Source organism: the organism of the source record quoted next, unplaced genomic scaffold, assembly GCF_019419815.1.
Source record: "Pyrus x bretschneideri cultivar Hongxiangsu unplaced genomic scaffold, Pyrus_bretschneideri_v1 Contig23, whole genome shotgun sequence".
In the NCBI taxonomy this organism is placed as follows: domain Eukaryota; kingdom Viridiplantae; phylum Streptophyta; class Magnoliopsida; order Rosales; family Rosaceae; genus Pyrus; species Pyrus x bretschneideri.
In genome coordinates this window covers 2,859,690-2,874,366 of record NW_025999535.1, presented here as the reverse complement: position 1 = coordinate 2,874,366, position 14,677 = coordinate 2,859,690, and the positions used below count along the sequence as shown (strand labels likewise).

The following is a 14,677-nucleotide window of genomic DNA, read 5'->3' as shown; positions in this document are numbered from 1 at the left end:
CTAAATTGATTTGTGCATGTTACCTACAAATAATTACTTTGAACTACGATTGGTTTGATCCTTGTTTAGGGTACGTAGGTAGTCTAACGAGACATTAGATGTAGCCATATAATAAAATGAGATTAAATAATTGAGACAATAGCCTTGTTTGGGGAATTGAGCAATGTGAGGGACATTAGTGGAAAATGTGAGATTTAACCTTATGATTTGGTGGTTAAATGTTGGTCATAAATCAATGTGTGAAGAATCAAGAAATTATAAAAAAATGTAAGTAATGATAGTTAATTAAACTAATGTCTAGTTGGGCTTATCACCGATAATTATTCCTGAAAATAAATAGTTTGGAAGTGGGGCGTTACAAATTATGCATTTCACGCCATGTTATATATATATGTATATATTTGGAAACACTATGCTATGGTTGTGTTTTAGATTGCATCATGGCATATCCATATGTATATTATCTGCACATAATTATTGTGAATGCTTTGAAGTGCAAAGGTGAACGCAAGACGCTCAGGTAAGTACCAGGTGAGTTATTGATTGATTAAGTGAATTGATGATTATGTGAGATGTGATGAGAGCTCATAACATGCACCCCGGTGTTAGTGCTCCCGCCCGTAGCCAAGGCACAATCCTTCACGTGATGTTCACCTCTCGCACCTTATGCTCACCTTGGATCCAAGGTAGGTGCACAGTCTTGTCGTACAGACCACTATAGGTGGTTCCGACTCATAGGTGACCCACGATTATTCGCACAGCCTTCATGTGATCGTAGCACTTAAGCGTATTTATTTACACCCAATCTTGTCGTACATACCATTAGAGGTGGTTCCGACTCGTGTGTAGGCATGTTTGATGAGCTATGGATAAGTCGTACAGATCACTATAGGTGACTCCTGACTTATATGCTAGCATGTTTGATAAGCTATGGATAAGTCATAAGTCATACAGGTCATTCATAGGTGGCTCCTGACTTATATGCTAACATGTTTGATGAGCTATGGATAAGTCGTACAGGTCACTATAGGTGACTCCCGACTTATATGCTAGCATGTTTGATGAGCCATGGATAAGTCGTACAGGTCATTATAGGTGACTCCCGACTTATATGCTAGCATTGATTGATGAGATAAGTTGTACAGGTCACTATAGGTGACTCCGACTTATATGCTAGCATTGATTGATGAGGTATGTGATGAGATATTGATTAAGTCGTACAAGTCACTATAGGTGACTCCAACTTATATGCTAGCATTGATTGATGAGATATTGATTAAGTCGTACAGGTCACTATAGGTGACTCCGACTTAAATGCTAGCATTGATTGATGAGATATGTGATGATATATGGATAAGTCGTACAGGTCACTATAGGTGACTCCAACTTATATGCTAGCATTGATTAATGAGATATGTGATGAGATATTGATTAAGTCGTACATGTCATTATAGGTAACTCCGACTTATATGCTAGCATTGATTTATGAGATATGAATAATCGTACAGGTCACGTGAGGTGATTCCGGCTAGTATGTTGATGAGCTATTGATTCAACCGTACAGGCCACAATAGGTGGATCCGGCTGATATACTATTTCATATTGATTTATTTCATCTGGGTTACTTATTCTTGTTGAGATATTGGACACGGCATAACTCTGAGACTGTTATTTTGGTTTTGGTTTGAATTATTGTCACGCCTGTTATTTTCTAGGAAATTATACAGGTGTTACAGCGAGGGGTTATTGCCTTTAGTAATTGAAATTGGTTTGAAAAGTTTTGTTTCACCCACTCACACTTTCTATTTTTGCACCCCTCCAGGTTCTAGTAGCAGAGTTCCATATCGACGAGGATTCGTGGCACTTTTCAGTATAGATGTCTTCTTATGATGATATAATCATTATCTTACCTTACTATACTATACCTATGCTCTGTATCATGCATGAAATGAGTCCAGACCTGCTCATCGCGCACTCGTGTACTTAGGCACTTTTAGATTTTAATTATTCACATTTGATACATTGTCACACTTTATGCTTCGTCACCTTCCTGGTGTCGGCTAGCACGACTCGATTCGAGGTCCTAGTGGACATTTCAGGTCGGGGTGTGTCTGTACTACTATACATTCATATAGGTAAACTATATATGTGTACCTATATATATATATATATATATTGAGCTTATGGTAGTAATATATACATTTGAACGTATATATGTGTGTGTTTGGGATAATAATATATGCAATAATTATATTTTCATTGTAATTAAGGTGAGTAATAACATTTATTGATTTTTGTTTTTTGAATATTGTGGTACAAATTGTAAATATTTTGTAATTATAGGTCAATTACTTCTATACTTGGCAGTCATTTTTAAATTTAGGCTTTATTTGGATATTTATAATTAGGTGAGTTTTTATCTAGGAAATAAAAGTTGCAACGGTCTATATCTAAAGAACACCTATATTATACAAAAATTAGAAGGGATAGGTTGACTTCATGATTAATGCATGACTTCATGCTTAATGCATGTTTCCCACCATTACGTTGGAAAAAAATAAGAAGTATGAACATGTATAATGTACATATCTAGGGGTGGTTTTGGTACATTACCGTACCAAACCTTTATACCAATTACCATACCAAATATTTGGTACGGTAAAATCTATTACCATTACTGTACCAAACTTTTCGGTATACCAAATAGTTTGGTTGGTATGGTATGCCAATGATAATTGTCACTTTGTTAGCCCAAAATCTAATATTTTTTAATTAATGTAGAAGTGTAAAAAATATATAAACGCTCGTAATGACAAGCTTTACAACTTTCATGAAGAGCTTAACTTTGAAATTTGCCATTATAATCATATAAATCATAGATCAAAATTTAACCGTTAATTGTTGTTTACATTGCTTCATTTTTCTCATCAAATTTTGTTTTTTTTCGGATTTTCTTTTTTGAAAATATGATCTATTAGAGGATGCATGAAGATGAACGGTTTGGATCGTTGATATTATGTTCAGAGTTTAATGGTTAGTAAAAATATTGCTTGATGTTTACTCATCGACTATTTCAGTTAACCATAACCATAAAGCATGATGGTGAGCAGTAGAGAACCACTCAACTACATGCGATTTTCTGATGACAAGAAAAAGGTGTATGTTGTATAACTCTACGTGCCCAATAAGTACCTAAGTTGTAATAACTTATCATCTATATATGATAATAATTTGCATATAGAAAGGTAGGGCCTTCCTTTTCAAGGCCGTTGTGTCCCATATTTAAACCGTCTCCCTCCATTTAGTATAGTTTAAAGTAGTAATTTCACTTATTATAAAAAGTATATACGTGAGGTGGAAAAATGTTGAGTTTATTTACTTATTTAACTTATTTAACATTGGAAGGTTTCATATCCTGAACTTGGTCTACTCCAATCGATGAATCCACTCACCCTCGCCACTAGGCACTAGGCTAACCCTAGTGGCTTACTAGTGGTTTCTTAATCATTAGTCTACTCCACCCGTCACTCTATAGCACTCATCACATGACCAAGTTTCCGGGACATATCCTGTTACACTCAAGATTCTGCCCTCAAACTTCCATTAGTCAAAGTTCATCCAAGATTAGAAAATAGCACTCTATCATTATTAATACCCAATAGTGCATACACATAATTACACAAGGCACAATTGGAAAGGGAAAAAAATGGATTTTATACAATCACTCCACCCTCCTCCATTGAACCCACTCAAGACAATCCATACTGAACAGCTCCAGTGTTCCGGTGAGCAGCTACAGCTACAGCAGCGGCACCTACAGGACCAAACTGAGATTGCGCGTGCAGTAATTTTGAATCTATCGAGCTTAATTGATCTACTTTGGCAGGTGGCGGGTAGTACGGGTTTGTATTGACTTCAATGACCATGCCCGGAGAAGGCTTTGCTGCTAAGTTGCACTGTTCGGGTTGGGGTTGCAGTTTAGCATGTGATTCATACCTCTGCACCTCCACTCCGGCCTTGTCTTGGTTGGCAGTATGAATTCTGAAGAAGCAGTGTGGAGAGACAGACTGAGGAGGAACTGCGTTTCTGTATAACGTCCTCGGATCATACATTTCCTTCACATTTCTGCCATTCTCGTATGGAAGAATTGGTCCAACAACTCGCCCAGGTTTTGCTGTAGGGTAAGGAAAATTATTAACACTACTGGAGCATAAACAAAACAATCAGATGCGCCAACGCTACATGCTATGCCATGCTGGGGTTTTATTTGAACCCGGGTGTGGCATGGCTAGTAAATCATACGAATGACAAAAATAAAGTTATTTGTGCTTCTGAAACTCATATTCCGAAGGGCCAGAACATGCTACTTGTTAGGCATTGTGTCAGAAGAAGTGGGGTTGCAGAAATAGAAAAGAACATAAATTGGGTTATCGATAAATCATCACTACATCATGATATATTCTGCCAATTCTAATTTGAAATTGCATACCTTAAAATAAGATTAGCTAGGTATTATTACAAGGCAGTGGATTACCTGTTGGCACCCTCGGTGGTGGCCTTGAAACTTTTGGTGCATTTCCAGAAATTGTGTCCGTTACTCTAAAACTGCTACAAGCCTCATCTGTCTGTCGGTTCTCATACGAGACCAAATTTGACTGTGCACTAGGGGGGACTGTACTTGAGTGAACGGTGGATCTGAAAACAAGGACATCGATAATCCAAGAAAAAATCCCAAAATCAACATTTTTACCTGATGATAGCACAAGACTAACATTGACCAACACCAAAAGGAGCTTGAAAATAACGTACCGTGGAAGGGAGACATGCTTCCTCTCTGGAGGAATAACCGGTCCACTTTTCCCACCATTTTCCTCGAGATACGCAAATTGCTTTCTGAATTGGCCTATTGCACTGCATTGAAGAAATATAATAAATTTTATGGAAACAGCAAACTCTATATGACGAAAAACTGTGATAGGATTGTTAAGAAATAAAATTTCAACCTCGGATACGTAAAACTTGTGCCTTCAGTTCCATTCAAGTAGTCCTTAAGTAGCTGAGGATGGTATTCTAGTATTTCCCGGTAAATTAGTTCCCTGATGTCCTCCTTTGTGACTCTTCGCCTTTCAAATTCAAATTCCATCTTCGAAATAGGCTGGCAAGAAGGTTCTCTCTCAACTTTGGCTAGACCCTTGAAGTAAGGATCAGCTAGTGCCTGTGTAAAACAAACACAGAGAAAAAGTTTTAGTCCACCTCTGTTAAACAAAGAGAAGAACAAGCTCCCCAAATCTACTTGCTAGATGCATTTTTAGTAAATATTTATCTGGCACAAACCTGCTCAGCAGTTGGTCTATCCTTTGGGTCAAAAGCCAATAGCCTTTGTAATAGGCGCAGCGCTAGAGGATCTGCTTTAGGAAATTTTTGTGTAAACGGCACAGGAGGTTTTCTCTGCATTTCCAAGTATTTCCTTGCCTTCTCATTTCTAACCTGAATGTAAAGAAATAGCCATAGCATTAGTAACTAGAGAAAAAAACAGCAATACTCACCAATATGCATGTGTGTTTTTGAGTGAGAGAGAGAGAGAGAGAGAGAGAGAGAAAGAGAGGAATAAATGGCACATACTCCAGAGATGGTCTCGAGCGGAGGTGTTCCGAGGAGATCAGTGATCAAATCTAATTGATGAATAACGCTTTTACCCGGAAACAATGGCTTCCCTGTCAATACCTCGGCAAAGATGCAGCCAATACTCCATATATCAATTGCAGGTGTGTACTGCAAACAAGAAGCAAGCAAAAATCAGATCATCGAACCAGAATTAGAAAGCTCATGAAGCACTTAGACCACTCCAGAGAAATGGACATAACCTGACTCAATTACCTGACTGACAGATACAACTTCCAGGAGAATTCAATAGTCCTCCCTGAACAAGAATTATTATAATCTAGTATTACTGCTTACTATAAAGCACTCAGAAGAGAAAACACTCCAGACAGAAATAAATGCATGATTTCATCTATGTCAAGCCAAGTAAATTTTGCAATGCTTATTTGGCTATAAATTGCCAATCAAACTTCTTATTTCAAAAGTATACTCATTTTAAAACAAGTAGAAAATAAATGTATTTAGGCAACGCCACAAGAGACTGTCTGACGAGAAAGGTCAATAACAAACCATACTGCATCATAACAACACCTCCAAAAAAAAATGGAGCATGATCTATTTATATTGGCATTGGCTCTGAAATCTGAATACAAGTCACTGATGTTAGAAAAGGCATACCTTGGAAAGGAATGACCCACATAATTCTGGAGCTCTATACCATCTTGTAGCAACATAGTCCTATAAGTGCATCAAAGAAACAACATCAATGCCATTATTTATTATGCAGGTTTGAAACAATTAACAAGTAATAAAATTCTGTTAAAGGAAATTGGAGATTGAAAATGACTCACTGTCCAAAATATTGTTGTTGGAGTATCATTAAAGGCAACTCTTGCTAGTCCAAAATCACAAACTTTGAGCTTGCAATTTGCATTTGCCAGTATATTTTTTGGCTTAAGATCTCGATGATACACATTTGCTGCAACCAAAACACTAATTCTTAGGTCATAGTGCAGACCTAATCATGAAATTCACTCTTGAGTTTCCATAAATAACAAAAAACTAAAATGAGAATATATCTACCATTGAAGAATTAATACAACTATGGACACAATCAATATTTAAACACATTATTTAGGAAATTTAACAATTTATGGGAAAAAACAATAAAGAACAATGAGCATAAATGAGAAAAACAGGAAAGTCACCTGTATGCATATATTTCAAAGCACGTAACATCTGGTAAAGAAAGAATTGATGGTGTTCGCGGGTCAAGTCATCATTAGCCTTGATAACTTGGTGAAGATCTGACTCCATGAGCTCAAAAACAACATAAATATCTTTGAACTCTTTCTTTGAAGGTGGCAACATGATCCGCTTAATTTCGACAATATCAGGATGTCTTAAAAGTCTAAGCAACTTAACTTCACGCAAGATCCTAAAGGCATCAGAGATGTGCTCAAAGATATCATGTATTTTCTTTATTGCAACTTTCTCCCCAGTATGTGTGTCAATAGCTGCACAAACAACCCCATAACTTCCCTTCCCTATGACTTCGAGAATCTTATATCTATTAGCTTCACCATATTCGGTGAAAAAGTCCATCTCTTTCAGCTGCTGAAAAATAGAAAGAATACATTTAGAAAAACACGTGCATATAATATACACATAAATTTCAAAAATCAAACAAATTGTAACTTCCTTTTGTACAACAAAATACAATGTCATAAAATAAGACAGCAAATTTTTTTATGAACAGAAAAAAAAAACAGCCTAAGATCGATCACAAAAGCACCAATTATTTCATAACAAATGCTTCTTCCTCAGGTCAAGGTTTCATTCACGTATCTCAGTTGAAGAGTTATGTTAAAGAGTTACCAAGACACCATTTCTGTTCAAACAGGAACCAAAGACATACATTGTGATAACTATAACTCATACGGCCCTCCAACAAAGTAATAGAATAAGATAATAGAATCAGGTGCCAGAAGAAAAGGGAGCAGAGTAAAACAGTATGCTATGGTGGAGTATCAAACAGTTATAAAAAAAGACTAGATTCCTTGCTTTGAAATGCAATTCCACAACAAAGAAACAGAAAACAAAAGATAAAACACAATCTGAAACAAAACCACATAAAAAGAATATTCAAAGCACATTCTTTAATTAAACCATTTTGCGTGTAAGAGTGACGAAAACAAGATAAATACCTCAAAAAATTACTACAAGAACGGTAGCACCAACAGAAAACACAACAGAAATAGCAATTGAACAGTTCACCCAAGAAACAGGAAACTGGAAAGAAAAAAATGCCACCAAAAAACCAAACTGGGCTTAGTATTAACCTTACAGACATTGATAATATGGTGAAAATTCAGGCTTACAAAACCCAATAAAATAATATTAAAGAAAATCATAAATCCATTAAATTTTGAATGATATCTTTCAAATTCCGGAACACATTCTCTTAGCAGTCAAATGGAAGATGATAACCCCAACCCAGGTCTTGAAATACCCCAAAAAACTCCAGAGAGAGAGAAAGATACCTTATTTTGGTGATCAGGACGCATCATCTTCGTCTTGCTCTTCTAGTAATCGAACAAAATTCGAACTCAAAGGAAAACGACGACTGATAAAGTTCTAGATACAAAATCTTTGTATGAAGAAGACCTAGAAGAAAACTAAACTATCCACATTTGCACCAGTCCGAACGACGAGGCCAAAGTCCCTTCTAGCACAAACAAATACACCAACAACCTCCTCTCTCATCCAAATCCACACCTCCCCTCAATTCCCCAATTTCCCCAAGATCCAGCAATCCCAAAATCAACCCCAAATTCAGAAATTTCAATAACAAACTGAAACGGAAACCCTAGAAACTTTGGAAAAATCCAACTTCCAAACCCCTAGGATTGTTCGAAATTTGAAATTGGAAACCCTAGGCTCTCTTTGGGAACGAGAGATCCAGCAGGGTGGCCGTGGCCGTGGCGTATCGGCGAGAAGTGGAAGGGAATTCAAAGAAAAGGGAGAGAGGCAGAGGAGAGGAGCGAAGAGAGATGGTCTTATTTGCTTAAATTTTGGGGATTTAATTTGATAATTTTGATTTTTTTTTCGTTTTATCCACCACAACGGACCTTTTTTTACACAGTGTGTACGGTGTACTGCTGGCGTATACGTCAGTGGCCGTATTGGTAATTCTTTCAAATACCATGCCTCTTTGGATGTTTAGACATAGAGAATAATAAATTCCATCTTATCCTATTTGAACCACTAAACTATATTTACACGTGTTGAGACTTTTTACGAGCTTTTTTATTTTTCCGAGGAAGTTTATATTTGTCCTAAGTATTCTATTTTTTCGTCTAATTATAAATTTTGTTATATTATATGCTAAACTAGTTATTGGCAGAATTTAGACTCACGTAATTATGTAAAGACTCAACTTCTTTTAATCATTGTGGTAAAATATCACTCGATATTTGCCTTAAATATTCGTTTTGGTCATTCCATAAGTCATCTTGTGATCTAAACCTCTCATTTTTTATCATTATCAAAGGGTGAAACAAAATAGAAAATCAAAATTGACAATATTGATTTCAAAAGGAAAAAGTTCGACATCAAATTAAATTAGCATATATACCCTTCAAAATGACAGCGTTTTAGTCCATAACTTAAGTTAAAGGAAAACGACATGTAGCTCAAAGAAAGAAAAAACTACATGTCGTTTTTTCAGGGATTTGAGAGATCCCTTCGTGATGGCAGCAGCCATTTTTCTCAGATTTCCTCCTTCCACACCCTATTTCACATCATCCACTCTTCAAAACTCAAAATTATTCACCTCCACTTCCTTTTTTTAATCTCTCTCGCACCACCATTGCTAGATCCGTCCACCAACAAGAAAACATAGAGAAGAACAATGTATTTTTAACCTAAATTTTCAATTTCTTAGTTCCAATATGTATTTTCATTTTTGTTTTAATTCCCATTGTTGCTTAAGTTTAGGATGGCGAGTTGGTGATTATTATGAATTTGAATTTGTTGATTAGTTAATCGGGGAATTTGAATTGTGATTGGTTAATTGGTGTGGAGAGGCATTTGAATATAACTAAAGGTAAGAAACCACCACCACCACCACCACCATCACCACCAAACTAATCCAAGTAGTGAATCTTCCAAGAGAATGAAATTGAATGAAATCTTAGTTAATCTTCCTGCATACCCGAGACTTCGGCCTCCAATGTCAGAGTATGATCCTAATAGATGAAATTGGAAAAGCATATAAGCTTTCACTTTTGAAAGGTGTAATGTTGTTTCCTTTATGATTGATAATAGTGTCGTTTAATTTTAAATTGTTTTTCCACAACTACTCATAAGCAGTCATATTTTGTCCACCCAAGATTATTTTTGAAGAGATTTGATATTCACACATCTTATTTTACTTTTTACACACTCTTCTAATTTTCGGTCGTCGGATCGAATGAATTAAAGAAAATCAACGGATAGAAATTAATAAGGGATGTGTAAGAAATAAAATAGAATGTATGGACATCACAACCCTTTTTGAATCCTCCCTTGAATATCGCCTCGCTTTGTTTACCAAGTGACCAAGAGCATGAAACTCCAATCATTATATAAATTATGAGGATGCCATTAATACTCTATATATAGAGTTATTTTACCAACGTTATTGTGTTGGTTCTATATGAGAAATTAAATATGTACGAAAAACTAGTTGAACACAAACAATATTGTTGACTTATAATATTTATGAGAACTAACCAACTTGCCTGAAGATTAAGGTCACCAACTCAAAATATCTTAATCTTCTTCTTCGTCATTAATTTGGCCGCCAAAGTCATAGTACGTAGCCACAATTCCGACCATGCAGATTACGTCGTCGTTCCCACAAGTACAACTACTGTTCCATCTCCTCTACGCAACCAATAGTGCCTCTCTCTCTCTCTCTCTCTCAAGAAACACGTTGGTGTAGTGATGATCCCATGGTCATAAATAGGGAATGAGTTACACTCCGAATCTCTATGTGTGAAGGCTACAGAATGAGAGCTCAAGATCAATCGTTAAAGAGAGGTAGAGATCGCAGCCGTTCAAGTTTTTGAGGTTTTCTGAATTAAGTCAGTGACAGCGAGATGGGCGAATGGAGACTGTATTGAAATTGAGTGGTCCGGATCTCTTAGTCCGTAGACTACAGACATAGAGATCCGAAGTGAATCTCAATCCGTATATACGGACATACGTACACATTCAACGTGGACATATTATATGCTTACACTAGAGCTGACGAAAGAAAACTATACGTGCATTCAATGGGAATGTTTGCTGCTGATGGAAGCCAAATTATAGATGTATGCGCCCATCAAATAAAACGTGAAATACAAGCATTGGTTACAAACATCAACTGATCAACGGTTATGCCAACACACTACTACTACAATTTGAAGCTCATATAACACAAACAATGAAGAATGACAAAGATGACTCATATCAACTCACACACTAGAAGCCAACAACTATTCTATCAAATCATATAAGACTTTTAAAACATTTGTGTCCATACTAGGATCTTCTTGAAAATTCATGCTCTCAACAGTCGAGAGGGAACTGAAACCTCGCGACGAGAACAAGTATAGCCGCACATGACATCCCGTCGACTCAAAAGGTTAGGACACTTCTGATGCAGAATTATATCTTAGGAATATATTCATTAAGCGTAATACTAGAGAGATTAAATTTGTAGACTAAATTAGCAAATCAAATGAGGTTTTACCAATAGAAAATGAACATATTTATCAACCATTAAGTAATAATCCAATTACCAACTTCCATATTATTTAGTTTATAAAATTTAATCTACAAATTTAGTTTTCCTAACATTACTCATTTATTAATTTAGTCTCCTATTTGTAATAGAGTTAAGATTACTTTCCTATATATTCTTTACATTTATGATTTTTTTTTTCCTGCATAAAAGTAATTATAAATAGGTGTTTTTGTACCTCAATGGATGAGACTTGAATGATCAAGAAAAGAAAAGTTGAGACTCGAACGATTTGAAATTACCAAAATAAAAAAAATGAAAAATAGTGAGAGGAAAATGCTCTATGTACAGGGAGATTTTTTTTAATGTGTCCGGAATACAGGATCGGTACTTCACGTGTCATTATACAATTGATGAGATATTTGGATTAAAAAATAACAACTTAAAAATAAAATTTTATTTATTTATATAATAACATATATTGTATTACATGTGTTCCGAGCAAAATAATTTTTTTTCCCTATATATGATCATTCTCATTCGGCTCTCTTTATCAAATCACACCCACAAACTTTTTCCCAAAGCAAACAGCAACGAAAAGAATAATTTGCTTTTTCATAATTGTACAATCATACTTTTCATAATGTCCTTTCATCTTTTTTCTGCTTTTAGACCAACAAAATATTTACCAATTAGTTCAACAACATTTTCGGGATCCTCTCAACCAATAAATAGCAACTTTTAGCAGAAACTATACAACAAATTCACATAACTATTTACGGTTCATGAATTATTATTGGTCAACTGAGAACTTAGCCTTTTGACCCTGCACTGTCTTAAAGCAAATCAATCACAATCAGCAGGCGCTTATGCCATCTAGTCACTACTCCATTACCCCCATCATCTCTTCAAAAGTATTGCTACTACAGCTATTGATCTACACAATGCAAAACATCGTGCATCAGTAGCATGTACAGAGGGGGAAAGCTTTGGTGCCGTCAGGATATTATCATGTGAGTATCTCACTGAACTCTCGATCTAGTAGCGTGATAGAGCAGATAAAATTTGGCTCAGCCACTACCCCCTCTAGTTCAATCACAAGAATATTCTCATGTGAGTATCTCACTCAACTCTTGATCTAGTAGAGTGGTAAGGCAGGTGAAATTGTGGCTCCGTATAGTTCAATCTTATAATGTTTTACATAATTGGTATACGTACCACGTTAAGATTTAAACCTAATTATTAAGGTAGATTTCTGAGCAAGTGGCATGCTAGCTAAACTTGCTATTATATATATAAATATATATATGCCTACAATTTCGAGACAAGAAACTAGTATACTAACTACCAAATGATATTGAGGTTTCTTGTCTTTACATTCTTAGAAAGTACAAACAGAATTTGAATCACAGTAATAGGTGCTTGAAGTAATTTTTTTTATGATTTAATTTGTCAATTTTTTCACATTACATTAGAAAACTTTACAGTGCGTGAATCGACATCTTCAAGTTGGGTTGAAAGCGGTACAGTATTACTTGAGTTTTGAAGGAAATGAAGAGTGTATCTTTAAAAAAAAAAGAAGAAAGATAAATTAATCTTTATGCAATTTGGACCAGCTAGCTAGCTAATATGCAAAGAAAGAAACATATATGATAAAGAAAATAAGAGTCATACGATTACTAGGGACTTCTTCGATCGCTGAGGAATTTATAGAATTACTGACAGGATTTGCTCCTGAATGTACTTCGTGCAACGCTTTCCTTTTGACATGATGATGATTTCCTTCAACAGATGATGAATAGTAGAGTTGCTGATGATTGACATGAAATAGATCAGGAAGTGCCTGTGTGAAAGACAGAAGAAAAACATAGTAGTCCTCAAGTTTGTATTCTGTGTAGTTACCTTGACCCGGAAATCATTTGATGATTCTCTTACTACCTTAGTCTTGGTATCCTCATCTGAAACAAACACAGGTTCATGTTAACTCATCAGAATATATGTGCGGGAGAGAGAGAGAGAGAGACAGAGAGAGAGAGACCTTGTACTTTTCTTGTGGCCAAACTTGAGTGAGCAAAGAGATCATGGGAGAGGGAGACTAGAAGGATTAGGAGAAAATTCAAGTAGAAGTTCATAGTGTTTCATTAGTAGGGGATCATGATAGAATATTGGTGATCAACGATAAGAAGTTTGGTCAGGAGAGAGAGAGAGAGAGAGAGAGAGAGAGGCTCCAATGCAATGCATAGGGAGATGATGATCAGTTCAGACAGTTTGAGATAGACAACAAAAGATAGTAGTACGTTTGTCTATTGTGGCTGGGGATGCACATGGAGAAGTGCATTCACACGCATGTGTGCATATATAAGCGAACCCTTTATCGTAGGAGAACAACTTACATAGAAATTATACACTATCACGTGATCTCTCGTGCCAATACAACGAGAATACATGGACTAAATTTTTTTTATTTCATTGGCACCAAGATCCTCTAAATTTTTTTTATTTCATTGGCACCAGGATGTCATTGTAGCAATATGCCCATGTCATATTAGTCAAGGTTCTAAAAAACGCTAGGCGTTAGTCAGGCGGCGCCGCTAAGGCCTAGCACCTAGGCAGCTAGACGAGGTCTAGGTGGATTTAACTAAATCAATTATATTTCATGTAAATAAGTATATGTTTATACTTAAAATATATATAATTTCATCATAAACTACAAAATAGAATGACACATATATTATGAAGTATTGGAACATAATGAAAACATGGGGAACAAACATATAATGTGTGCTCATTTAAGTATTCAACAAGTCTCTTACAATTTATTGAAAAAAATAAAAAAGCAAAATGAAAGTTATCTATTTTCTATCTAAGTGAGTCATAACCTAGTCGGGTCTGGGCGGGCTAGACAGGTGCCTAGGCGATCTAGGCGCCCTTTTTAAATTTTCAAACACGTAGGCGGGGATTTTTAGAACAGTGATATTAGTCATTAACTCATTGCATGCTTCTTTGGGGATGTTTTTCTATCTATTCAAGTTTGACTTGTTCTTTAGGCCTTTGGTCCTGAATGTGAGTAAAGATGAAAAGAGGAGACGCATTTGGAAAACTACTTATGTAACTAGGACAACCATGTAGCAGCGTTCCAAACCAATTATCGCGTGAAATAGCTAAAACTTGACGGGGGAGTGATAAGATTGCAATACTGCCATCTTAGACAATTTTCAAAGGAAATGTGAAATTATAAGAGTTAAATTACAATTGATGGCTAATGTGGTAATCTGATGTCTTATGTCAAATTTTGTACTTTTT

The 14,677-nt window shown here is 35.8% G+C and overlaps 2 protein-coding genes across 3 annotated transcripts; both read right to left on the bottom strand.

The window, feature by feature from the left end:
* Positions 1-3,624: 3,624 nt before the first annotated feature.
* On the bottom strand, positions 3,625-8,695 carry LOC103936500 (mitogen-activated protein kinase 19). Of its 2 annotated transcripts, none has more exons than XM_048585755.1 (10): positions 8,145-8,695; positions 6,810-7,218; positions 6,453-6,619; positions 6,280-6,339; positions 5,623-5,772; positions 5,335-5,487; positions 5,004-5,215; positions 4,810-4,911; positions 4,535-4,695; positions 3,625-4,174 (listed from the first exon to the last, which is right to left on the bottom strand). In XM_048585755.1, the coding sequence occupies exons 1-10, from the start codon at positions 8,169-8,171 to the stop codon at positions 3,750-3,752; spliced, it is 1,866 nt and encodes a 621-aa protein (XP_048441712.1). In that variant the 5' UTR covers positions 8,172-8,695; the 3' UTR covers positions 3,625-3,749. The 2 variants fall into 2 exon arrangements, with proteins under 2 accessions (XP_048441712.1, XP_009344615.2); XM_009346340.3 differs by having other exon boundaries at positions 6,453-6,580; positions 8,145-8,694.
* Positions 8,696-12,707: 4,012 nt separating this feature from the next.
* Positions 12,708-14,147, bottom strand: LOC103936502. The gene is made up of 3 exons (XM_009346342.3): positions 13,413-14,147; positions 13,277-13,332; positions 12,708-13,184 (listed from the first exon to the last, which is right to left on the bottom strand). The coding sequence occupies exons 1-3, from the start codon at positions 13,504-13,506 to the stop codon at positions 12,999-13,001; spliced, it is 336 nt and encodes a 111-aa protein (XP_009344617.1). The 5' UTR covers positions 13,507-14,147; the 3' UTR covers positions 12,708-12,998.
* Between the last annotated feature and the right edge of the window lie 530 nt (positions 14,148-14,677).

Coding starts and splice junctions, on each gene's coding strand:
- LOC103936502 (XM_009346342.3), bottom strand. CDS start 13,506: ATGAACTTCTACTTGAATTTTCTCCTAATCCTTCTAGTCTCCCTCTCC. Junction 13,333..13,412: donor GGCCACAAGAAAAGTACAAG/GTCTCTCTCTCT, acceptor TGTTTGTTTCAG/ATGAGGATACCAAGACTAAG. Junction 13,185..13,276: donor CAAATGATTTCCGGGTCAAG/GTAACTACACAG, acceptor GTCAATCATCAG/CAACTCTACTATTCATCATC.
- LOC103936500 (XM_048585755.1), bottom strand. CDS start 8,171: ATGATGCGTCCTGATCACCAAAATAAG. Junction 5,773..6,279: donor GTGGGTCATTCCTTTCCAAG/GTATGCCTTTTC, acceptor TCTTGTTTGCAG/TACACACCTGCAATTGATAT. Junction 4,175..4,534: donor ACCACCGAGGGTGCCAACAG/GTAATCCACTGC, acceptor CTTACCCTACAG/CAAAACCTGGGCGAGTTGTT.